Source organism: Peromyscus eremicus, chromosome 4, assembly GCF_949786415.1.
Source record: "Peromyscus eremicus chromosome 4, PerEre_H2_v1, whole genome shotgun sequence".
Taxonomy (NCBI): domain Eukaryota; kingdom Metazoa; phylum Chordata; class Mammalia; order Rodentia; family Cricetidae; genus Peromyscus; species Peromyscus eremicus.
In genome coordinates, this window is record NC_081419.1 from 148,284,241 (window position 1) to 148,309,520 (window position 25,280).

Genomic DNA, 25,280 nt, shown 5'->3' on the forward strand with positions numbered 1-25,280 from the left:
TTGTTCTTGGAAATACTGATGAAGTCCATAAACTCCTGGCATGGCTGTCAAGACCAGAGAAAACATGGCTGTAAGGAGCATCAGCAATGAAAAACTGTGCACCTTAGATCCCAGCTGCTAAAGCACCAGGGAACATTTGCAGCAAAATCACATGAATTAGACGAGATGAGACAGTTCATGGGAACCCATGAACTTCCCTAGCTCCTTAAGAGAAAATCGATAAGCCAAGTAGTCCTATACATGTATGTCAACGAAATTTAATTTGTTATTTTAAAAAGTCTCAATAACAACAAAAACTCCTCCAGGCCTGGCTGGCTACAGTGATGAGTCTATTAAACATGGAGGGACCAAAGAACACAGATTTTCATGTGAATTTCATGCAATCAAAATAAATATTTGAGGGTTGGTGGGATTGTTGAATGGGTGAAGCCTGTTGCTCAAGCCTGATAACCCATATTTGATCCCTGGATCTCATAGTAGATGGAAAGAACTGATTTGAAGGTTATATTCTGAGCTTTACATATGTGTTGTGGTGTGTATGCACACACACACACACACACACACACACACACACACACACACACAAAAGTAAAATAAAAATTTTTTGAATTAGATTAGAAAAGCACACAACTTCTCAGTCTGTGGGGAAGGCTTTGCCCTGGAGGAGATTGGAATGGGGGGCGGGCTGGGGGGAAGGTGAGGGGGGTGGGAGGGGGGAGAACAAGGGAATCTGTGGCTGATATGTAGAACTTAATTGTATTGCAAAATAAAAATTTAAAAAAAAATACAAAAAAAAGAAAGAAAAGCACACAACTTACTAGACGTTGGATTCAGAAAAAGCAATGCTTAACGGGAAATTGTCATATTAAATATGTATTAGCACATCATAAATTCTTCTTATAAGAATATTAGAAAGATAGGAAATCAATGATCTTATAAATTCTTCCAGAAAATCAAAGAGAACAAAATGCTCATCAACCTATTTTATGAGGCTATTACACAAATGTCAGCCAAAAGGTAAATGAGACAAGAAAAAAATCCTTCAGACCATTATCCCTCATGAACACAAATACAAAAACACTCAATGACATACTGACACATTAAATTCATCAATCCATTAAAAAGAATAAATACAGGGCAGGTGAGACAGGTGTGTGGGTAAAGGTGCTTGCGGCTAAGGCTGATGGCCTGAGTGCAATCCCTAGACCTGCAGGGTGGAAGGAGAGACCCAACTCCCTATGGTTGTCCTCTGACCTCCATATATGCACTTTGGCACTAATGTGTACACACACACACACACACACACACACACACACACACACACACACACACACCAAACAAATAAATAAATAAATGCAGGCACTTGAAAACTATTAAGTACCACGTCAAAGTGGGGGCAGTTATGTCAGGAATGCAAAATTGTTTCAATATTCAAGAATCATCTAAAGTGTTGGGCGGTGGTGGCTCTCCTTTATTCTCATCTCAGCCCTCGCGAGGCAGAGGCAGGTGGATCCCTGTGAGTTCAAGGCCAGCCTGGTCTATAGAGCGAGTTCCAGGACAGCCAAGGTCACATAGAGAAACCCTGTCTCAAAAAACTAAGAAAAAAATCAACTAATATAATTTAATTGACCAGAAATGCGGGAGGGACAGGTGACCATCTCAACAGAAAAAAATGAAAGATAATTTAGCAAAATTAAACATAAATTTATTATAAAAAACTCTACAAATTAGGAATAGAAGTCCTCAATCAAAAAAAGAAAAAAGAAAGAAAGAAAAGGCAACTGTAAACCCTCATATTTTGTGGTTAAAACAACAACTAAGAAATTATTTTGTAAGATCAGGAACAATATGAAGAGCCTTGGAATGGAGCTCACTGTGCCAGAGCTTCAGGTTGGTTCATTCTCAGCATGAGAAAAAAACAAAGGCATTGTCTTTGTCAACACTGCTCACCTTTGTGACTTGTGTTAAATGTGGTACTGGAGACCTCAGCCATTTAGTATAAAGAAAAACAAACAAACAAACAAAAAACAGAACACTATAATAATAAATGTTTTAATTTATAATGGTAAACAACATATTTGCCACATAGACTGGTGGTCAGTAAACCCCTTGACTCACAGATAACATGACTGTTTACATAGAAAACACCAAGAAGCTTGCCTTTCGAAGCTTCTAGAACTGGTACATGTATTTATCAAGGTCACATTATGCAGAGAAACTTCAGTTAGCTGAATTTCTATTCAGTCATGGTGAATAACTAGAAAATGAAAATATGAAGTACCATGTCCAACAACTCTGGAAATAAGGAAATGCACAGTCTAAATCTCAAACTGAAACCACTAGATACTGATGAATGTGATACAGTGCGGTGTAAACATTGGTGGTGGTCTTTTTCTTCAAAGAAGTCTAACTTCCCTTTTTTTTTTTTTTTTTTTTTAAAGTCAGGGTCTCACCGTGTATCCCTAGCTGTCCTGGAACTCACTCTGTAGACCAGACTGGCCTGGAACTCAAAGAGATCCACCTGCCTCTGCTTCACCAGTGTTGGAATTAAAGGCGTGCGCCACCACACCTGGTACTTCTCTCTGTTATGGGTTACTTTCTTGATGTTGTACTTTGTCAATTTTTCCTAACTTGTGGCCACAAAGATTCGGTCTGCTATCATGGAAGAGATAGTCATGATTAGAGTATTTTCTTAAAACTCACATGTAAGTTCAGTGTGATGCCAATCAACATTCTAGAAAAGATTCTGCAGAATTAAATAAACTGATTCTCAAACTGATATGTTGATGCCAAGGAACTAGAAATGCCCAAATAGTTTTAAATCAGAACAAAGTTAGGGGACTTAATTCCTTGATCTCAAAAGTTACTTTCAAGCTCTAAATAACAACCCTGCGAGCTACTGATGGAAGGGTGGGTGGGTGGATGGATGGGTGGGTGGATGAGTGGGTATGTGGGTGGATGGATGGGTAGGTGAGTGGAGAGATGAGTAGGTAGGTGGGTGGGTGGGTGGGTGAGTGGGTAGATGTGTGGATGGGTGGGTAGGTGGGTGGGTAGATGTGTGGATGGGTGGGTAGGTGGGTGAATGGGTGAGTGAATGGAGAAATGAATGGATGGATGAGTAGGTAGTTGGATGAATGGGTGGGTGGATGGATGGGTAGGTGGGTGGGTAGGTGGATGGGTGGGTAGGTGGGTGAATGAGTGAGTGAATGGAGAAATGAGTGGATGGATGAGTAGGTAGTTGGATGAATGGGTGGGTGGATGGATGGGTAGGTGGGTGGGTAGGTGGATGGGTGGGTGTGTGGATGGGTGGATAGATGAATGGATGAATATGTGGATGGATGGATGGATGGATGGATGGACAAGTAGTGGGAGAAGATTACACAGAGATTGCCAATTTATTTTTGACACATATACAAAGGAAATTCAATGGAGACATGTTTGCCTCTCTAACAAATGATGCCAGGATAATTAGACATTTTATGAAGAAATATGAAACCTGAGCCAGATTTTATGCCATAATGAAAAATTAACTCAAATCGATTGGATAGAATCACAAGACCCAAAATTACAAAAGTCACAGAAGATGTAGGAGAAACTGTATCTTTATAACGAGAAACCAGACACAGAGCACACAACCTATAAAAGAAGGTGGGACTCCATCTTTCTGTCAACTTCCTGAGGACTCTTAAAGAGGTCGCCACAGACTTTAGGATATATTTGCAAAGCATGCATATGGTAAAAAAAAAAACAAAACAAAACAAAAAAAAACCTTTCTTGGGGATATATTATTTTTAAGCTCTGCCATTTTTTTAATAATAAGAAAACAAATTCCCCAATATAAAAATGGACACAATATTTGAACTGAGTGCTGAGATTACAGGCCCTGTACTACCACACTAGGCCTATTGTGTCCATCTTGTTTGACATGCTTTGACTTCATCAACAGAGGCTGGTGGATTCGTATACACTAACAATCATGTCTCCCTCATGAACCTGTTTTCATTGTAACTTGTTAAGTCTTCAATTCTACCTCGTCTGGCACTCACACCAAATCTCTCTTTTAGCATTACTACATGTCCAGTTACCTCCATTTCTGTCATCCTTCTATCTTTGAATTTTCTGGTTTTTCATTACAGACAGCATACTGTTGGGTCTTTGCATTTGGGAGCACTTGCTATACTCACTTTTAATAAGAATCCTGATATGATTGGACTTATGCTACATTTGGGTCTTTATTTTTATTTGTTGTGTCTCTTTTGTTCTACATATTGCTTTAGTTCATGTTAAATGTTTCACGAGCCACTTTGATTTAATTGTTGAGTTTTAACTATTATTTCAGTCTTTTCATTAGCGATTCCTCTAGAGATTCCAACCTTAACTTAGAGTGAGCTCATTCAGAACAATGCAAAATTAATCTCAGTGAAAAATGGAAACTTTTCTTATATTGCATTTCATCCTGCACCTTCTTGATGGTATACACGAAGCAATACAGACTTACATTTAATGCTGTGTCCAGCATTCATATATGCCATTTCTGGTACTCTTTACCTTCTTGTGAATTGAAGTTAGAACTTGAAGAATTGCCTTGTTGTCCTTGTAAGATGGGACTCAGCACCTCCCTTCCATCTCTGTTTATCTCAAATTATCTATGAAGAATTGCCTTGTTGTCCTTGTAGGGCCAGACTCAGAGCCTCCTTCCCATCCTTGCTTATCTCAGACTTATCTATTCTGCCTTCAGCTTTGATATCTGTTGGATATAGCATTCGGCAGGCAGAGTCCTTCATCCAGAGTGTGATGCAATGCACTCCTCGGCCTTTAGCCTCTGATGCTTCTGTGGAGAATTCACTTTCTCATCATCTAATCCTCTATGCTTTCAAGACTAGGAGCCCATGCAGACTACAATGCCACCAAGCCCCACTGTTTCACCTTGCATTTTATTTGGGGGAGGGGCAGTGCCTCAGAACGTGTATGGAGGTCAGAGGGAACCTTTGGGGAGTCAGCTCTTTCTTTCCACATTTATATGGGAGGAATCAAACAGGCCACTGGGCTTGAATGGCAAGCACCTTTACCAATTGACCCTCTCACTGGCCCAATTCACATTTTCTTGCTTAACCTTTAGTGATTTTTATGAATTAATGCTTCTCAGTGTGAGGTGCTTTGGTCTACCCCTAGAGGTCCAAAATGCCAAGTTTTGAAAGTTTCCCCCAGTATTTAGTATTGCTGATTTTGGGAGGCAGAATTTGTCAACCTTACTGGTATTCTGCCAGGCAGAGAAGTGGTTTGTTTCTTCCAAGTGAGCTAGGGAAGTCACTGAGGTGAACTTAGCACATGGACCATAAACTCATTGATGGTTTTTGTCTCTCTGTTTGCAGTACTGGCATTGAATTTATGGGCTCATGTGGATAGGCAAATGCCCTATAACTGAGTTATAGTCTCAGCCCCCAAATTGTGTTTTATTTAACATTTTATTTATCATTATTGTTGTATTGTGCACATATAATATATGTGTGAGAGTGCAGGCACACATGTCATAGAACATGTCATAGAACACAGGTCAGACGATGGATTGGTCAGGGTTCTCTAAAGTTACGAAACCCAGAATGAATCTCCTCTCTCTCTCTCTCTCTCTCTCTCTCTCTCTCTCTCTCTCTCTCTCTCTCTCTCTCTGGAGATAGATATATAGATATAGATAAAGGGGATTTATTAGGATGGCTTATAGACTGTGGTTCAGCTAATCCAACAATGGCTGCCAATGAACAGAAGATTCAAGAATCCAGTAGTTGTTTAGCCCTCAAGGCTGGATGCCTCAGCTGGTCCTCACTATACGCCAGAACCCTGAACAAGTAGGCTCTAACGCCAGGGAAGGAATGGACTTGCCAGCAAGGGTGAGAGCAAGTGGGGGGAGAGGGAGGGAGGGAGGGAGGGAAGGAGGGAGAGGGAGAGAGGGAGAGAGGGGGAGAAGGGGGGAGAAGGGGGGAGGGAGAGAGAAGGAGGGAGAGGGGAGAGAGGGAGAGGGGAGGAGAGGGGAGGAGAGGGGAGGGGGAGGAGAGGGGAGGGGGAGGAGAGGGGAGGAGAGGGGGGGAGGAGAGGGGAGGAGAGGGGAGGAGAGGGGAGAGAGGGGAGAGGGGAGAGGGGAGGAGAGATATTCCTTCTTCTGTGTCCTTTATATAGGCTGCTAGCAGGTGTGGTACAGATTAAAGTTGGATCTTCCTAGCTGGAAAGATCTGGATTAAAGGTTTATCTTCCTATCTCAAAGATCCAGATTAAAAATGAGGCTTCCCACTTCAACTTACTTCATTAAGAAAAAAAATCCCTCACAGGTGTGCCCAGTCATTTGGGTTTTAGTTAATTCCGGATGTAGTCAAGTGAGGACATCTTAGAGGATAGTCCTTGGCAGTCAGTTCTCTCCTTCCACGGTGGTTCCAGGGATTGAACTCGGGTCGTCAGGTTGGTAGCAAGCACTGTAGACACCGAGTCATCTTGCCTGCTCTATGGTTGGTTTGTTTTGAGACAGCTTTCACTATCTATAGCCCAGTCCGACCTTGAACTCACAGTGAGCCTCCTGTCTCGGGCTTCTAAATGCTGTGTTACAGGTGTGTACCACAATGCCTGGCTCTGATTTATGTTTTGTTTGGGGTATAGGTGGGGGAAGGGTGCAGGGCAGGGTTTCTCTGTGTAGCCCTGGCTGTCTTAGAAGTAGCTCTGTAGATCAGGCTGGCCTTGAACTCAGAGACTTGCCTGCCTCTGCCTCCGAAGTACTGGGATTAAAGGTGTGGGCCACCACCACCCAGCTTGTAATTTATGTTTTAAACAAACACTTCAGATATTCATGTGAGTAAATTATTGATACATAAGAAATTTTCCATAAATTTATGTTTAAAACAAATATTTTATTACGCTTTTTTCTGTGAGCCAGGAATTTGCAAAGCATCCCAGCTGGATGGCTCTGGTTAAGGGTCTCAAGAAAGTGTAGACAAGATGTCGGCCAAGCCTGGACCAAATGTGGAGACCTATCTCAGGCATGCTTAAGAGTAGGAAGCTAAACTTTCTGGAAGCTTCTCAATGGGGCTTTTCACCAGTGCATCTGGCCCCTTATGATGTGAATAGTGCAAGAGTCAATGGCCAAGAGGGAGGTCACATGTATGTATATAACCCAGGCCTCAAGTCTTCCAAGGCTCTTCTTTACTCCAAGGGCAATTTCAAATCAGCACAGGCAAAGGAGACCGAGATTGAGTTCTGTCTCTTGAAGAAGTGGGTAAGGAATCTCAGGGATCCAAGTTGTAAGTCACCGTGTGGCTGTGAGGAGGGTGGGATGCAGTAAGCCTAGCTTCTCCTTTCTAATTATTTCTTTCATTTCTTAGATTACAATTCAATTACATCATCTCACCTTTCCCTCTCCTCCTTCCAAACCCTCCTGTGTACTCTCCTTGCTCACTTTGAAATTCACAGCCTCTTTTACTCATTACTTGTGATTACATACATTTATGTATATGTATATATATATGTGTGTGTGTGTGTACATATATATTTCTAAATACATAAATACACCCTGCTCAGTCTGTATAATGTTACGACATGTGTGTTTTCAGCGTTCACCATTTGGTATTAGATAACCAATTGGTGTGCCCTTCCCTGGGAAGACTGTTTCTCCCTCTCTCAGCATTCTGTAGTTGCCTGAAGTTCTTTGTGGAGGGTTGAAGCCTTCCTGTCCACTCTGGCTTGTCTATTGTTGTATCTGTCCAGCTCATGTCTAGGCAGCCATGTTGGTGAGACTTCATGGGTGTAGCTTCTGACATTATTAGGAAATACAATCTCACAGCAAATTCCCTGATCTTCTGGCTCCTTCATTCTTGCTGTCCCCCCTTCTGAAATGCTCCCCAAGCCTTAGATGTGGGGTTCTTTGGTAGATGTATCTGTTGGGATGAGGAACCCAGTTTCTTAAGCTGTAGTAGGAGATGCTCTACCAAGGGGATCACATGACTAAATGTGGGCACCATGCAAAATAAGGCCACAATAAAGGGTTTCTGAGGATACAATGACCAAAAATGAAAGCAAAATCAAATTTCTAATGAAATTTCTCAGACCTCACCAGTACTGCAGTCTGTGGCATCAGTCTGGCCTTAATTCTCAACACAGTAGGCACCTCGTCTGCCATTGTGCCAAGCATTACACAGACGTGCTGCCTCTAACACTGCACCCCAGTTTGAGACTACTGCCTCATGAACTGCAATCTCTTCACTAGCCATACAAGCTTTCTGCTTATAGAAACATAGTGGTTTAATTAAGGAAAATAAAGACAATATTTTTCTATGAACATTCCTCAGCCTGTATCAGGTTAGCATATTTGAGGTTTGTATTGTATTAGAATGTTTGATTTTTTAAAAAAAATTGGTGCTTAAGTTGCTGACTTGAGTTTCTCTCTCTCTGTCTCTCTCTCTCTCTCAAACACACACACACACACACACACACACACACACACACACACACACACACATTAAATGATTTTTGAGTTGGGAATAAGACAGAATTCACTACAACTTCTGAAATGGCCTTAAACGTACTTCTGCCTCTTTGTACTATGTATTTATGCGAAGTGGTATTCTTGGCATTGAAAATTATAAAATCAAAATATCAATCAACTCTGGAAACACTTAAAGATGCTCTACATCCTGTAGGATCAAATCTTCAGCTCAGATTTCATTTCCTATGCAAAAATTAACAAGCACAGAGGTCTAGTTAGTATGCAAATTTGTTTTCATCTTTAACAAATGCTAAAATCACATGTATACCAAAGGTTTTTTTGAGGCAGTTTCTCACATAATCCAGGCTGGCCTTGAGCCTTTTATTCTTTTACTTCCATCTTCCAAGTACAGGGATCACAGGCATGTGTGGTGGTACTGTGCTCCCCAAAATATTGCGTACCCTAATAAATTTATCTGGGGTCAGAGACAGAACAGCCACTAGATACAGAGGCTAGAAAATGGTGGCACTCACGCCTTTAATCCTAGCACTCCAGAGACAGAAATTCCTCTGGATCTCTGTAAGTTCAAGGCCACATTGGAAACAGCCAAGCATGGTGACTCACACCTTTAATCCCAGAAAGAAGAGCCTTCAATCCCAGGGAGTGGTGGTAGAAAGCAGAAAGATATATAAGGCGTGAGGACCAGAAACTAGAAGCTTTTAGCTGGTTAAGCTTCAGGCTTTCGAGCAGCAGTTCAGCTGAGAGCCATTCAGGTATGAGGACACAGAAGCTTCCAGTCTGAGGAAACAAGACCAGCTGAGAAGTTGGCCAGGTGAGGTTAGCTGTGGCTTGTTCTGTCTCTCTGACCATCCAGCATTCACCCCAATAACTTGCCTCAGGTTTGATTTTATTAATAAGACTCTTTAAGACCCATGCTACAGGCATGTGCTGCCACACCCAGTTTATGTGCTAGGAGTTGAATCCAGGGCTTCATGTAGGGTAGGTAAGCATTCTACCAACTGAACTACATCCCTGGGTGCTTAAGAATTGATCTAAGAGGATTCTGTGATTACTATCAGTGACTGGTTTACACATCTATTTTTTTGTTTTTTGTTTATTTATTTATTTATTTATTTTGAGTAAAACCAAAACTTATTCTAAGCCACAGTCATCCTAAGGTCCCCCTGCCATATAGCCTCCCTGGTTCTGTGGGTTGCAGTCTGATTGTTCTTTGCTTTGTATCTAGTATCCACTTATAAGTGAGTACATACCATGTTTGTCCTTCTGGGTTTGGGTTACCTCACTCAGGATGATATTTTCTAGTTCCATCCATTTGCCTGCAAATTTCATGCTGTCATTGTTTTTCTCTGCTGAGTAGTACTCCATTGTGTATATGTACCACATTTTCTTAATCCATTCTTCAGTTGACGGGCATCTAGGTTGTTTCCAGGTTCTGGCTATTACAAATAGTGCTGCTATGAACATAGTTGAGCATGTTTCTTTGTGGTATGATTGAGCATTCCTTGGGGGTCTTGAGGTAGATTGATTCCCAATTTTCTGAGAAACCACCATACTGATTTCCACAGTGGTTGTACAAGTTTGCACTCCTGCCAACAGTGGAGAAGTGTTCCCTTTGCTCCGCATCTTCTCCAATGTAGACTGTCATTACTTACACACCTATTTTATGCACTGCTGCACTTGGGGTTGTAACGAGTCTTTTTCTTTCCCACCAGCCAACTCCCAAATAATGACACGGAGACGTATTATTAATTATGAAAGCTCAGCCTTAGCTTAGGCTTCTCCCACTCACTCTTACAACTTAAATTAACCCATATTTTTTTTTTTATTAATCTATGCTCTACCATGTAATCTTTACCTTTCTCCCATTCTGTGTGTCCTACTCGTTCGGCATCTTGACTCTAGTTCCTGTTCATTTCTCTGCCTGGAAGTCCTGCCTATCTCTCCTGCCTAGCTATTGGCTGTTCAGCTTTTTATTACACCAATCACAACAATACATCTTCACACAGTGTACAAATATCCCGCAACTCGGGGTCATGTAAAAATGTCTCAGGTGAGAAGAGGTGAGGGGTGGAAAAACTTAAGAAACCAAGTTAACAGAGCCAGGAGCTGTGTACCAGATCAGTGTGAGCTACTGTAGTCACACAGGTGAGAGCTGGTGTGAACCTGAACTGAGGTAGTGGCGTGAAGATGGAGACCTGCTTTAACGTGTGACCTATGTAGTGTTTGCCTTTGGACTGCACAGGAGTGGCAGGGATCAGAGGTGGGGGGTGACTTCCAGGTGTCTGATGTTGGTGACTGTGGAGGCAGCCACATGGCCATCTGAAAGAGCAAGAATGCAGATGAGTTAAGCATGGAGACGCTGCAATGCCCTTGGGATCCCTAACAATGAAGAAGCAGTTTGTTGATGAAATACTCAAGTCCAGACACCTGAGAAGACATGAAAATACGAATGAGAGATCACAGCCTATAGATGGTGGAGGATGAGGAGCAGGTGAGATTCCCCAGGAAAAGAAGGAAGTGGAGGACAGATCTATATCCATGTCTCAGGTCCAAGGAGCTGGACAGCAGGAAGAACCAGTGGGGACCCAGGGAGATGGTGCTGCAGGCACTCTCTCCCCTTCCTCTTCGACATTTGGTCATTCTTTCTACTGCAAACTTAATTGTTTAAATGTACCTGATTGGGCGGAGGGGGAGGACAAGCCATGGATGTCATTTCTTTCCTTCCACCACGTGGGGCTCAAGGATCAAAATCCAGTCCTCAGGCTGGTGACGAGCCCCACCTAACTGGGCACGCATTTTCCCTCTCTGCTTTATTCTCATTTTAGCCTTCACTTGAGGACCGAGTCTCAACATTTCCCTGGAAATCCTCTGCATAACCTTTTGGGGTTTCCGCTTCTCTTTTCTCTCGTATCTTTCCTAGTGCTTGTAGGCTCTGTGCCCAGCTCGAGTAGATCTTAGCCCAGGACATCCAAGGGGCGCTCAGTAAAGATTTCTTTAATGGATCATGTGAGTCCATGGGGCTTCTTCATCAGAGTTCTTAAACAAGGGAACAAATAATTTTGGAGGATTAATCATAGGTAATGAAAGCTAATGAAGTCATTCTGGATGAGTCCAGAAAACAACAGGTCAATAGTATCTCAGGGGGCAAGACCAAGAGATCAGTTATTCCAACAACAGTGATGTAGACCAAATGCAATGCTTCCATTAGGGGTTGTCTGTTAACCCAATTCGTAATAAGTAAACTTCTGGTTGAAGGAGAAGTGAATTAGATGATCCCTGGCTCTGTAGGTACAATTAATTATTCATACATTAATTTGTCTGCTTTCTACTCAGGCAGTATTGGTTTTTTAAATCTAAGAGGCATAGTAGGAGTTTAATAGCCATTTATTATTCCCAACATTTAAAACAAATAAAAATGAGCCCCAAACAAGCCTACATCAGGGCACTCATGAGCTGAAAACACTTTTGTCATGTGAGCTAGATCTAGATCCTCTGACTTGGGATCTACAAACTGCCCCCACCACCACTCACAAGGCAGCTCCCCAGGGTTGCCTCCAGTCCACTGGGTTGCAGCCTGAACTCCACAACCATCATCTTTGGCAGAAACCTATTCTCCTGCTGGGCCACCTGCGGGTTCCCAGACTGGAAGTCCAGGTAGCATCTTACTAGACTCTGTTCCTCGCTTGCCCCTCCCCCCTCTTTTTGAGACAAGGTCAAACTCACAGAGATCTGCCTGGCTCTGCCTCCTGAGTGCTGGGATTAAAGGCATGCGCCACCACCGCCCCGCCCCAGGGCTTCTTAACTAGGACTCTGGTCTCCTCACTCCCCTCAGTTAGTCCTCCTCAGCTGTCACAAATGGCTAGACACTCCAGGTGTATCCATCCCATCACTCTCCTTAAACAATCGGGAATCCAGATGAAATTTTATAACAGTTAATACTCACTGATGACCTGCTAACTCTGTGTCTGATGCTTCAATACATCATTGAGTTACACCCTTGCAAGTGGCCTGTGGTGGCTAATCTTGGTTGTCAACCTGCATGGGTCTGTAATCAACTAAAATGTAAGGTGCCACAAAGTCCTGTGGGGGGACTTTCTTCATCAGATTATGTGAAATGGGAAGACCCACCCTGACCACCTTGGGGAAGTCTCTTCTGTCATTACAGAGTATTGGCACCTGCTACCTCCTCTCATTATCTCATTCCTTTGTTTCCAGGCTAGCTCCCTCGATGGAATGTAGGTTGCACTGTGGCAAGGATCATGTCCAATGTGTGTGTCATTGAGTTCTAGGTGTTAGCTAGGTGTGAACCAGGCACTTGGGAGTTATTCAACAAATACTTGTTGAGTAGTGGGAGGAAGGAATGAATAAAATAGCCCCTCAACCACCTCTGCAGACAGTGGCTGATGTCTGTACTATAGGGCTCTTTTCTCTAGACCAGTGGTTCTCAACCTGTGGGTCACAAACCCTTTGGGGGGAGGGGTCGAATGACACCTTCATAGGAGTTGCATATTGGATATCTTGCATATCAGATACTTACATTAAGATTCATAACAGTAGCAAAATTACAGTTATGAAGTAGCAATGAAAATAATTTTATGGTTGGGGTCACCACAACATGAGGAAGTGTATTAAAGGGTTGCAGCATTAGGAAGGTTGAGAACCAGTAATCTAGATTCTCACCATCAACAGCCAGAGCCCATGGTGTTAATCTCAAAGCTCATTATTTGGGGCCGCCTGCTAACGGTCAGGAATCCTCTCCAGTAACCATCAGCCTTGGTCTCCAGACTCATCAATGCAGCCAGCCAAGCTTGGGGGAGTTTTTAAAATAACAAACTTTTAAAAATAACAAATTAATTTTTTTTAAACACACGTGTATAGGACTACATGACTCCAGACCTCAGTCATGGCTTTTGAAAGCTGTAGGATCTCCTCCATTGGAAATAACGTTTTAAGTCATGCTCTGCACTACACCGAGTACTTTTTGCCCATGGTAAAAGACATCAATCAGAACATTTCCGTGAGCTCTAGACACTGTCCCAGGTAGATGGGTGTTCAGTTGGCAGTTGCCCTGGACAGGCAAAGCTAAGCTGGCTGAAGGTTAGCTTGCACTTACGGGTGAGACCCTGTCTCAAAAAGAATTAAAAAACAAAACAAAACAGTGACTTGTGTTGGAAACTTTCTAAAAGCTCTGAGACTATACCAGTTCTGCTCTTGGGAGATCCTTCAAGGCGTTCCCTCAGCCTAGCAAGCCAAAGCATAGGCCACGCCCCCTCTGTGGCCACACCCCCCGCCATCTCCGCCTCTTCAGCCTTGCTTGAAGATAGGGAAAGCGATTCAGAACCACGCATGCGCTCTTTCATTTCTCGTCTCCTGCGCAGGCGCAGTGAAGACTCGCGGCAAATATGGCGGGCCCGGCGCCGGGTACAATTATGGCAGAAGACTACTTCGGGAATGCGCCGGAGTGGGGCGAAGAGACAGACGGCGGCCAGGTGAGAGGGTAGTAGGCGTCCCGCCAGGAAGCCGGTTCTCTGCCTTGTCCTCGCGGCGCCCGCGCCGGCCAAACCCGGGTACAGGGGGCGTGAACGCTGGGGTCACAGCCGGCCTGTTGACCCTTGACTCCCTGACCTCCGACCCCGGGCCCCTGCGAAGCGGGCCCGGGGACTGCACTGAAGGCTTGGGGCCGATCCTGCCCCTTTTGGGGGCCTCAGTTTCCCCATGTGCGTTGACTCCCAGTGACTCCTGGGCTGACCTCTCTGCCAGGCAAGAGCCATGGTGCCTCCTGGCCCGAGGGAGAAGAGGACTAGAGTGATGAGTGAACAAACTTTTTTTTTTGGCTTTCAAACAGTTTTGTTTCATTTTGATGTCTGGTTAGAACCTAGGTCTTTAAGTATTCTAAATACAATGAGCTACTGAGCTACATCCCTAGTCCCGCAGTAGGACTTTTAAAAAAAGATACAAAGTAAAGAAATAGAACACTTGCCTCAAAAGTAGTGAACAAACTCTTAACGCCACACTCCAGCATCCGGGGGGGGGGGGGGGGAGAGAACTCTCTGATGTTGAACAAACCAAACTTTTTCCTCCACATTTGGGTTGATTTCATCCAGGACAGGAAGGATCTTGCAGCTCCGACTGTCCAGGATTTGGGGTGAGAGATGGGGGAGTGGCACCATTCAGTTTCCCAGCAGAGAACTATCCAGGTGTGTGATTGACATAAGCTCCTCAGGTACTTCTGGACAGTGTGCGGGGGAGCCTGGGAATTTGGCTTTTTTTTTTTTTTTTTTTTTTTTACAGGAAGCAAGATGAGCTTTGAATGACTATAGGATGCAGCGAGGTAGACCAGCAGTATATTCGGTTATTTAGTGAGGGCGATGGAGAAGAGGAGAGGGATTGCTGAAACTGAGGGAAGTCCTGTGTGGTTGATGGTGGAACAGGGGCTGTAGTCATTGGACACAGCTTCCAGGGGTCCGGAGAACTGCTGACCAGAAGGGCTTGTTTAAGACTCTGGGCATCTGTTTGTGTGCTAGAGCATCCCCCAGCCCATGGGGCCTTTTGGAGGATATAAGGAGTCAGAGTTAGCTAATATGGAGCCAAGTGCTTTTGTGTGATATTTTGTTCTATGGCTCTGGAGTTTGGTGAAGTAAGGTAGAAAGACTCAAAAACCTGCCCAGGCCCATAAAACAAAGGAAGACACAAAGTGATGCCCTTTATGTCTCCTGCCACTTAGGTGACTTGTCACTGAGGTGGTCCAGATGAGAAAAATGGAAGATGTGGGAGATGGCTCAGCAAGCAGTGTGCTTGCCATAAAAGCATGGGCTCCTGAGTTTGGAAACTGGATCCCACATAAAAGACCAGGCACAGCAGCACTTGTCTGTAACCTCAGCACTGGGGTGGGAGTGTGGGGGGGGTGTCCCTGGAGCTCCCTTGCCAGCCAGTTGAACCTAATCAGTAAACTGAGTCAGTGAGAGTCCAGAAAGTGAACTGGAGAGTGACTGAACAAGGCACCCAACCTTGACCTCCAACCTCTACACACAGGAACACATGGGTAGCTCACACAGACACAAGAAAGTACACTGTGGATTAGTTTGGTGGCTGTTTTGCATGTTTTGTGCATGTTGAGGGTTAGGAGTCACAGAGTCTGGCCAAGATTCCACTGAATTTCAGTCTTTTTTTTTTTTTTTTTTTTAGTTTTTTGAGACGGGGTTTCTCAGTAGTTTTGGAGCCTGTTCTGGAACTCACTTTGTAGACCAGGCTGACCTTGAACTCACAGAGATCTGCCTGCCTCTGCCTCCGGAGTGCTGGGATTAAAGGCGTGCGCTACCACCCCCCCCCCCCACCCCCGCTTGAATTTCAGTCTTAATGACCCTGGTTTGGCTCATTGACCCTCTTGAGTTCTCCCTGATGAGAGTGATGAGCTATCAGGGTGTCCAATCTGCAACTTGGGTGTCCTGAGAAAATTATGTCACTCAACACACTCATAGATGAGAATGTTCTAGTGCAGTGTGAAAACACTGGACACCTCTGCAGACTGCATATGCACACATGCGCACACTTGCTTCATCTCTCTTCTCTGGCTGTGCTTGGAAGGGAGAAAGTCAGAGAGTCGGAGGACAGTGGCATGAGCTGGGTCCTCTTTGAGTCCAGATGATGGAAGCTGAGAGTTATTGATTGACAGACACATAGATTAGTCGGGCTGTAGGTTGTGCATGGGAATGACGGTAGGGTGAGACTGGACAGGTAAGCAGAGTAGAGTCATATTAGATCTTAGATGTTTTTCCCCTTGAAGGAGATAGGAAACTTTAAGCAGCTAGATCAGATGTGTGACTTAATGAGGGTAGCACGATTTCAGGGGATGACAGACGGAGGCATGTGGAGGAATTGCTACAGTAAACATACAAGAAAGAAGGGCCAAACCGGACCCTTGTATGGGAGATGGAATCCGGGGTCTTGCTGGCAGGCTGTGGGAGGGAAGTGAGGGGAGGAAAACTGAAGGTACTTCCAAGGCTTCCGGTGACAGGTGGGTGGTGGGAGCAGTCCTTTATTAAAATACCATTTGGTGGGCAGATCTGTTTCCAGGGAAAGACAAGATCAGTTGGACTTCAGGAGTTTGAAGTCCTGCTGGAATGTTGAGTGAAAAGAATAGTGTTGCATGCTTGAATCTGAGCAGTCAAGACAAAGGTCCAGGTGAAGCTGTAGATGTGTGAGCAGGTGCATGGCCTGGTGTCAGAAATATTGTGGGGGTGGGGACAGGGAAGAAGCCTGGCAGTGTTGGCACATGTGAGTGGCTCTCAGGGTGAAGCACAGCCTGCAAAGCACCCTTTACATATGCAATCAGAAAGAATACATACCAGTCTTCAGAACAAGTCATCGGGTTCTATCTGCGCCCAGCACATTGCTTTCAGAGAGTCCAGACCAGTGGGAGCAAAGTTTCTGTAAAGACAACATAGTAAATACCTTAGGTTGTATGGGGCTGTGCCACAGCTACTTAACCAGATTAGGGAAATAGTCATGGGTAATAGTACATGACAGTGGATATAAGCATTTTTCAATAAAGCTTTATTTACAAGAACAGGAAGAGGGCTCGGTTTGGCTGTTGTTTGCTAGTTCCTGGCCTGGCTTCTACCTCATTATGTCAGTTGCCTGGAGGTTGGTCTCCTAGTTTGTGAATTCCTTCCATAGAAAAGCTTTATCTTGTATTTTCTAGATTCCCAGTCTCCATACAGTCATTGTTACAGAGCTTGCTGTTATGACGGCTTTGCAGCCAGACAGACCTGGGGTCACTCAGTCCACCATACCACATAGTTGTCAGCAGGTCAAGCAGCTTATGTGGATTCAGCCCAAGACTGTGTCCAGCTCTAGCCAGGCCTGCTGATTCGAGGGTTAGTGATCTTGACTTTCTAAGAGTGACTTGGTGGCTCCTACTGTCAGGATCACTTTATTGGTCTTTGTTGGAGAGCGTCATCGGGTAGTACATTTGTAGTAGCAATGGGGACTGGCTGTTGAGCTGAATGTCAGTTGTTATTCTTGACCCTCCTGTAGCTCAGCTTGTGGAATCCTCACACGTGTTGACTGGTATGGCATCATGAGTGCCTTTGTTTAAAAGGACGCCGTGCATAGTGTACCTGGGTCACCACCGTGGGCTGGCCATACAGCCTGCTTTGGTGCAGTTCCTGACCCTTTGATGGCTGCTTGTCCAGCCCACATCATGAGGTTGTTACAGAGTCAGATGAAACCACCTGTGTGACACTTTTAAAATGGATATCATTACATATCATTGAGGCAAGATCGCAGGGCATCTGTATAAATGAACACCTCTGGGCTCTTGCCTTTCCCAGCAGCAGGAAGATGATTCTGGAGGAGAGGATGATGCTGAGGTGCAGCAGGAGTGTCTGCATAAATTTTCCACCCGGGACTACATCATGGAGCCCTCCATCTTCAACACTCTGAAGAGGTATGTGAGTTCGGTGTGCACACTCAGGGCCCCGGGGAGAGTTTTGTAGTGCAAAGAGTGTGATCTTGGAATGGAGGCCTGTAGAGTCCCACGGCACCTTGGAAGGACCTTAAACTTGCCCATGCCCTCCTGTTCACCCCGGCTCCTCTGTGTCCACTCAGTGGAAAAGCCGCTCTTTTGCTCTTCCCAGGTATTTCCAGGCAGGAGGGTCTCCAGAAAATGTCATCCAGCTCTTGTCTGAGAACTATACAGCGGTGGCCCAGACTGTGAACCTGCTGGCTGAGTGGCTCATTCAGACAGGTGCTTGAGAGGGGGTCCCTGTCCTGGCCACTCATCCCTCCTGTTTCTTTTCATCTGTGTGTGTGTGTGTGTGTGTGTGTGTGTGTGTGTGTACGGCACATGTGGGTGTGTATGCATGTGTGTGTGTGCATGTGGAGGTTCAAGGTTGATTTTGAGAGTCATCTTAGATTGCTTTATTACCTTACTTGTTAGAGTGGGGTCTCAGTCAGTGTGCTGATGTGGCTAGTCTCACTAGCCGGCTTGCTGTGGGGATCCCGTCTCTGCCTTCTGAGTGGAATTACAGTGGGCCACCATGCCCACCTGGTATTTTAAATGGGTTCTGGGTGTCCACATTCTGCTCACCATGTTTGCCTAGCAAGCATTTTACGCACTGAGTCGTCTCCCCAGCTCCTACTCATTCCTCATCGAGGGGCTGTTGGGTCCTTACAATGCTGATCAAAGTTCTGAGCATTCTTGGTCTCCAAGACCCAAAGGCAGAAGGACTGACTCCTCCCAGTGTACTGAGCTCTGAGCTATGAATCAGTCGCTGGGTTTGCAGGTAGCCCGCTAACGGAGTTCTCACCGAGCTGCTTCCGCAACCATGGAACTACAGGTCACACAGTGTGTGCTCAGAGTTGCCTTTCAAGAGGCCTGTTAGAGCCAGCACTAAATGATGGATAATTTAGGACTGGCTCGGTGATGGCTTTTAGCTAATGTGATCAAAACAGAGCCTTACTGTAAATCCACTGAACTGGGTGCAGTGACGTCACTCAGCGCTGTCAGGGTGCCTGGATCCACGTGTGGCTCTTGGCCACACCTGCTCTCTCCACGGGGCAGAGTGTGCTCTCCTCACCTGTTGGCTCTGGCCCTCTGTCTTTGATAAGTGAGAGGCTAAAGATGTCCCTCTCCTGGCCACACAGAAAGGGTGGCCATCTCGTGGACTCCTACTGTTTGTTTTAGGGTCTTACCACTGAATAGATCTAGAGACCGTGAGGCGTCCCCTTCACCACCGTTGTGGTTGGCAGCAGCTCTGCGACACTGGCAGGCTGGCCATGCTGTTTCTGTGGGGGATGGGACTGCAGGTAAAGCTTCCGTCTTCTCTCAGGTGTTGAACCAGTGCAGGTACAGGAGACCGTGGAAAACCACCTCAAGAGTTTACTGATCAAGCATTTTGACCCTCGGAAAGCAGATTCTATTTTCACTGAAGAAGGAGAGGTGAGGAGTGCTGAATTTGACAGCACACCCCAGGGCCTTTGCTAGGTAGTTCTCAGGAGTGAGGTGCTTGCATGGGAGGCTGCCAGTGGTGAGGCCGAGAGAAGGCCCATGGCCTCTCACCAACTCCTGGGTGCAGGTGTGGCGTCAGAAGGCTGGCACTGACATAGCATTGAGCACACTGGAGATCATGGCTCAGGCCTTGTACAGAGTGTGTATAAATACTGCAGGAGACTGGGGGATCCAGGCTATGGGTCAGCCCCCGACGGTAGAGGGCAGGATAGGAAGGAAGGTGTAAGAAACGTCTCAGACTATGCTGTAGCTTCAGGCCTTCCCTCAGGACCAGCAAATGGTCTTAAGTGACATTGTTGTGGGAGCCCCACTGTGCTCAGACAGTGGCAGGCAGCAGCCACGAGAGCCTGGTCATGGCACAGCCCATCGCGCACACAGGGGAGCCAAGGTACACATTTCCATGAGCAGAACCACCGGAGCTGTCCCGGTTGCCTTTCTTTCTCCTGCCGAGGGCATTGGGCTTGACAAGCATGAGTTAGCTGTACATGATGTGCCCATGCTCCGTGGGACTTTCCATGTGTCTCCCAGAAAGCATGTTTTCGCACCCTTCCAAGAAGTTAGACAGATCTTTCAGAAGCTGTGAAAAGGCACCCAGGAAGCCTACCATTCAGCTAACTGTGTGACCATGGCAAGCCCTGCTTCCCTAGAGCTGGGGACACCCCGGGGTCTCTTCCAGTTGGAATGATTGCTAATTCAGCACCTACTTCTGAGACTAAAGTGAGGTCTGTGGCCCGGCCCTTTGTCTCTGGCAGACCCCAGCGTGGCTTGAGCAGATGATCGCACACACCACGTGGAGAGATCTGTTTTATAAGCTGGCTGAGGCCCATCCTGACTGTTTGATGCTCAACTTCACTGTGAAGGTAGGGAGAGCCCTAGAATTCAGGAAAGAGGAAGGGTACGCTGTGCTGTCTTGGTAGAGTTCTGGGTGGCTCTTCATCTTCTCGCTTTCGTCAGCCTCGCACTGAGCAGGGGAAGCAGAGAACTAGTGTCTGTGCTTCGATCAGCATTGACTATTTCAAGGTTGGGCACAGTGGAGTTTAGATTGTACATGTGTGCTCAAGGGCCTCAGGCAGACGTGACCTATCTGCCTCTTCAGACACCAAGAGACTGAGTCTGGGCGAGTGAGCCCCTCGCTGGTAGCAAAGCTGGGGTCAAGACCAGTGCTCACTTGGCTCACTCACTACGAACTGGCTAGCCACTCTGAACGGTGGGGTCCCCGGGTCCGCTGACCCTTGGCTTTTGGGTTATATGGCAGCTCATTTCTGATGCGGGGTACCAAGGGGAGATCACCAGCGTGTCCACAGCCTGCCAGCAGTTGGAAGTGTTCTCCAGAGTGCTTCGGACCTCTCTAGCCACAATCTTGGATGGAGGAGAGGAAAACCTTGAGAAAAATCTTCCTGAGTTTGCAGTAAGCCCCTGTGAAAGTCAGGAGGAAGGGGGCTGCCCCGGGTCAGGCTGCAGGAGATGCCGCCTCTCTGTAAAGCATCTCCAGGAGGTCGTAATCCCTTTTGTCTGAATATATCACATGACTGGACTTTGTCTCCGTGCAATCTTCTAGAAGATGGTGTGTCATGGGGAGCATACATACCTGTTTGCACAGGCCATGATGTCCGTGCTGGCCCAGGAGGAACAGGGTGGCTCTGCGGTGCGCAGGGTCGCTCAAGAAGTCCAGCGCTTCGCCCAGGAGAAGTAAGACATGCTTCTGCTTGCCCTGCTCTTCCTTCTTCCTCAGAAAGACTGTGGTCCTAGTCCACAGCTCAGGCTCCAGCTCAGTCAGTTCTAGTCAGTTCCTAGCTGTGCAGCTGAAGTCAGTGGAGCTTCTGGTGCCCCGGCCTAGCAGAGTGCTGTGCTGATGGCCCTTTGCTACAGACATGGTTGCCCTGGTTGGTTGGGTGTGTGCACTTGTGCTCGCGTGTGCTAGGAGACCTCGACAGCAGAATAGCCCTGGCCTGATCTCCAGTGCCCTGCTTGTTCACGGAGTCCAAGGCGCTTCATTTTTCTGCTGTCGAGTCTTTCCTAATGAGGTATGCAGGGTGTGTGAATCCCTTGTGGAAGTTACAGCTACATCCAAGTCTTTCACAGCTCACTGTAGCTGTTGTTCCCCGGGGTCAGTTAGTCAAAAGGGTGAGTGACAGAACTGTGGGAAAGCACAGGGTTCCTGCCGGCTCAGCATTGGACATTTAAAAGTGAAAGAAAGGGGAAAGCTGTTAGTGATGGTGTGTGGCTTTCCAACCAGAGGCCATGATGCCAGTCAGATCACGTTGGCCTTGGGCACAGCTGCCTCCTACCCTCGGGCCTGCCAAGCTCTCGGCGCCATGCTGTCCAGAGGAGCCCTGAATCCTGCAGATATCACAGTCTTGTTCAAGATGTTCACCAGCATGGACCCTCCTCCTGTGGAGCTCGTAAGCTGCCTACACTTCAGTGAGGCCAGGTGCCCCACATCAGGTGTCAGGGTGGTTTGGGGAGGATTCTGAGTTCCTGACTCTTAAGGCCATGCATTCTAGTCCCAGTAAAAATAGTTTTTATTGATGTTGTTAGAGATAAGGTCTCACTCTCTGGCCCAAGCTGGTCTCAAACTGGGCCAGCTATCCTGCCCTAGCTTCCCTGAGTGCTGGATGTTATAGGTATGGCTACACCTGGCATAAGCCCTCCTCCCGACCTCTCTGGCACTCCTGGAATTGAAGCCAGGGCCTGTCTCGCTCTGGGCACATCCTATGCCATGGGACTCTGAGTTTCCATCCTTCCCTCAGCCTTGACCTTGTCAGCACCCTACAGCCTCCCTCCTTCCAGCCCACTCCCAAGTGTACCTCTTCTTAGATCCGAGTGCCTGCCTTCCTGGACCTGTTCATGCAGTCACTCTTCAAGCCAGGGGCCAAGATCAACCAGGACCACAAGCACAAGTACATCCACATCCTGGCTTATGCCGCTAGTGTGGTTGAGACCTGGAAGAAGGTACTGTCAGTGCTGAGAACCTGTGGGCCCTCAGACCAGTGGCCTCCTCGGCTCTGGTGCTGGGTGGGGAGTTGGGCTGCAAGAACTCTCAAGGCTGCCCAGCATTGGAAATGTCTTTACTATTGTGCACAAGATACTGAAAGAGCTCAGTGCCTGCAGGAATTGTGTGGCACCTTTTACACTGGGACTGACTAGTGGGATGAAACTGACTTCCTTGAGCCTCCCAAACAGCAGCCTATGATTCCTGGCCTTGTGGGCCGTGTGACTGTGCAGTTGGATAGTTGAATTGACTTTTGACTCTGCAGACAGGGAAGGGGCCACATTCCCGTCCTCACTCAGCAGCTTGTGTGGTTTCAGAACAAGCGGGTTAGCATCGGCAAAGACGAGCTGAAGTCCACGTCGAAGGCCATAGAAACTGTCCACAATCTGTGTTGTAATGAGAACAAAGGGGCCTCAGAGCTGGTAGCTGAGCTGAGTACACTCTACCAGTGCATTAGGTGAGTGTGACACTCCCCCAGCCAGGCCCAGAGTGCCAAGTCCCCACGTTCCCATGGTTAGACTGTGTGTGCTCGTGTGGAGAAAGCAAGAGGAGCTTGGGTTTCTCGTTCCTAAACACACGTGGAGAACTTGAAGCAGCTGTGGCAGCATGGGTGCTTTTCAGGTCAGAAATCTGTTCAGCAGACCCTCACAGAGTAAAGAAAGGACGTCCAGAATTAGAAAAACTGAGTTAAAGAAGTGTTCATTTGTGGTAAAAATGTTAAGCCAACAAGCATTGCCTGGACAGAAGTGATTTGTGATTAAGTACATAAGTGTGTCTTGGGAACTGCAACCTCTTAGGCTCATTTCCTGGGGACCGAGAAAGGGTCTGAAATAAAGTAACCGTGAGCCCGGGGCCACCAGGCGCCATGCTCTGCATCGATGATTGTTTCCTTTGTGATTAGTGGAGTGGTTTGAAGGAGCTGAGAATCAAATCCCTTGAGAGGAGCTGGTCTCATCAAACCACTTCCGCCAAGAGCCGCTCCTGCAGGGCAGAGGGAAGGGAGTATCGCCATGTCCCCAGACTTGGTCTGTTCTTGTTTCCCGACCCTTTATTGCTCCTTGGTGTATTGCGGCCTCATTCCCCCACTCTTGGTCAAAGGAAGCCTGTACCTTGTCTCCCTGTAGGTTTCCTGTAGTGGCGATGGGTGTCCTGAAGTGGGTAGACTGGACCGTGTCAGAGCCAAGGTACTTCCAGCTACAGACTGATCACACACCAGTTCACCTGGCTTTGCTGGACGAGGTAAGAGGGCGGAAGGGCCACCTGCGAGGTACACAGTGGTCTGTGTCTTGGACCTTTGTCCCGATGTGAGGTTAGTAGATACTCTCTTCGGAGCTGGTGTTTGTGTCCCACGTGAGGCTGTCCTTTTAAGGACCTGGTTTCAGTGACTGCAGATGTGTTTATCAGGTGTTATCAGAAGAGAGTCCTAGAAGCTGACAGGTGCTGTCCCCATCAGTGGTAAGCCACCTTGGGTGGCTGTGACAATCCTGTACATTCCCCGTGTGCTGCTAGTAAGCCCAGAGAGCCAGCAGGTGCCTCAGTGACGCGACTTTGGCTGTCCACAGATCAGCACCTGCCACCAGCTCCTGCACCCCCAGGTTCTGCAGCTGCTTGTTAAGCTTTTTGAGACTGAACACTCACAGCTGGACGTGATGGAGCAGGTGAGCTGCGCCTCGGGGCTTGTCAGGGCGAGGAGAGTGCCAGCCCTGACCTGCTCCCCTGACCCTGCTCTTCCACAGCTCGAGTTGAAAAAGACCCTGCTGGACAGGATGGTTCATCTGCTAAGCCGTGGCTATGTGCTTCCTGTGGTCAGTTACATCCGCAAATGTCTGGAGAAGCTGGACACCGACATCTCACTCATTCGCTACTTCGTCACTGAGGTCAGTGGCACCTGGGCTTCAGGGGTTACTCCTTCCACTAGCCCAGCCCTTTTGCCTTGATATCATTCGTGTGGTTCTCAACTCTGAAATCCATGCTGTTGGTAATGTTGACACTGATGATTTATTAAATATGTCTCACCTGTGGGACCTCTGCTGTGTCCCCTGTCCTTGGAGTTGGAGGCTGGGGTGTCGCCAGAGAAGCCCCGGGGAGGGGAGGGCCATCTCACACTGCCTGCCACCTCACTGCCTGCTGTTAAGTGCCATGCCCCACACCAGCAGGTGCAGTAACCCTGAGGTCGGTCTCCCTCACTAGGTTTTGGACGTCATCGCCCCGCCATATACCTCGGACTTTGTGCAGCTTTTCCTCCCAATCTTGGAAAATGACAGCATTGCGGGCACCATCAAAGCAGAGGGCGAACACGACCCTGTGACAGAGTTCATCGGTAAGGCTCCTAAAGACCCTTTACCGTGACAGCCCGCCCGCTCCTCACCGTTCTAACCCAGTGCCCGTGTTCCTGTACAGCTCATTGCAAGTCCAACTTCATCGTGGTGAACTGAGAGCATCCAGAGCTGAAGCAGAACCTGCTGGGCCCTGCTAAGGAGGACCAGAGAACTGGGTCAGGATGCTGCTTGTCAAGAGGCTCAACCAGCCTCCCGGAAGGAAGCAGGGTGTGCTGGGAGGGGGCGGGGTCTGCTGGGAGGGAGCAGGCAGCTTTTCTTAAAAGGACTGTGTTCACCGTGCCCAGGAGAAGCGGCTAATGGTGGACAGCCCCTCTTTGTTGTCAGTGTGGCCCTGCACCACGTCACATGCAGGAGTCAGGTGTATGCACCCCTGGGGAGGAACCCAGTAGGCCTCGGGGTAGTGAGGATCCAGCAGCTGGGACACTTCCATGAATCACCCTTAGGGTTTATGTAAGT

General features: G+C 47.0%; 1 protein-coding gene across 4 annotated transcripts; it reads left to right on the plus strand.

Annotated features, from left to right (window-relative positions):
- Nucleotides 1-13,855: 13,855 nt before the first annotated feature.
- On the plus strand, nucleotides 13,856-25,045 carry Nelfcd (negative elongation factor complex member C/D). Of its 4 annotated transcripts, none has more exons than XM_059262043.1 (15): nucleotides 13,856-13,971; nucleotides 17,815-17,930; nucleotides 18,121-18,230; nucleotides 19,315-19,424; nucleotides 20,246-20,353; nucleotides 20,749-20,901; nucleotides 21,052-21,182; nucleotides 21,730-21,895; nucleotides 22,311-22,445; nucleotides 22,803-22,942; nucleotides 23,610-23,724; nucleotides 24,048-24,143; nucleotides 24,222-24,362; nucleotides 24,676-24,805; nucleotides 24,886-25,045. In XM_059262043.1, the coding sequence occupies exons 1-15, from the start codon at nucleotides 13,885-13,887 to the stop codon at nucleotides 24,918-24,920; spliced, it is 1,773 nt and encodes a 590-aa protein (XP_059118026.1). In that variant the 5' UTR covers nucleotides 13,856-13,884; the 3' UTR covers nucleotides 24,921-25,045. The 4 variants fall into 4 exon arrangements, with proteins under 4 accessions (XP_059118026.1, XP_059118027.1, XP_059118028.1 ...); XM_059262044.1 differs by having other exon boundaries at nucleotides 17,818-17,930; XM_059262045.1 differs by lacking the exon at nucleotides 20,749-20,901.
- The last annotated feature ends 235 nt before the right edge of the window (nucleotides 25,046-25,280 follow it).

What these genes read in the sequence shown, in the direction of transcription:
- Nelfcd (XM_059262043.1), top strand. Translation starts at nt 13,885, where the DNA reads ATGGCGGGCCCGGCGCCGGGTACAATTATGGCAGAAGACTACTTCGGG. An exon ending in TGCTCAACTTCACTGTGAAG is followed by an intron (nt 20,354 to 20,748) that starts GTAGGGAGAGCC and finishes GTTATATGGCAG; the next exon opens with CTCATTTCTGATGCGGGGTA. An exon ending in TTCGCTACTTCGTCACTGAG is followed by an intron (nt 24,363 to 24,675) that starts GTCAGTGGCACC and finishes CTCCCTCACTAG; the next exon opens with GTTTTGGACGTCATCGCCCC.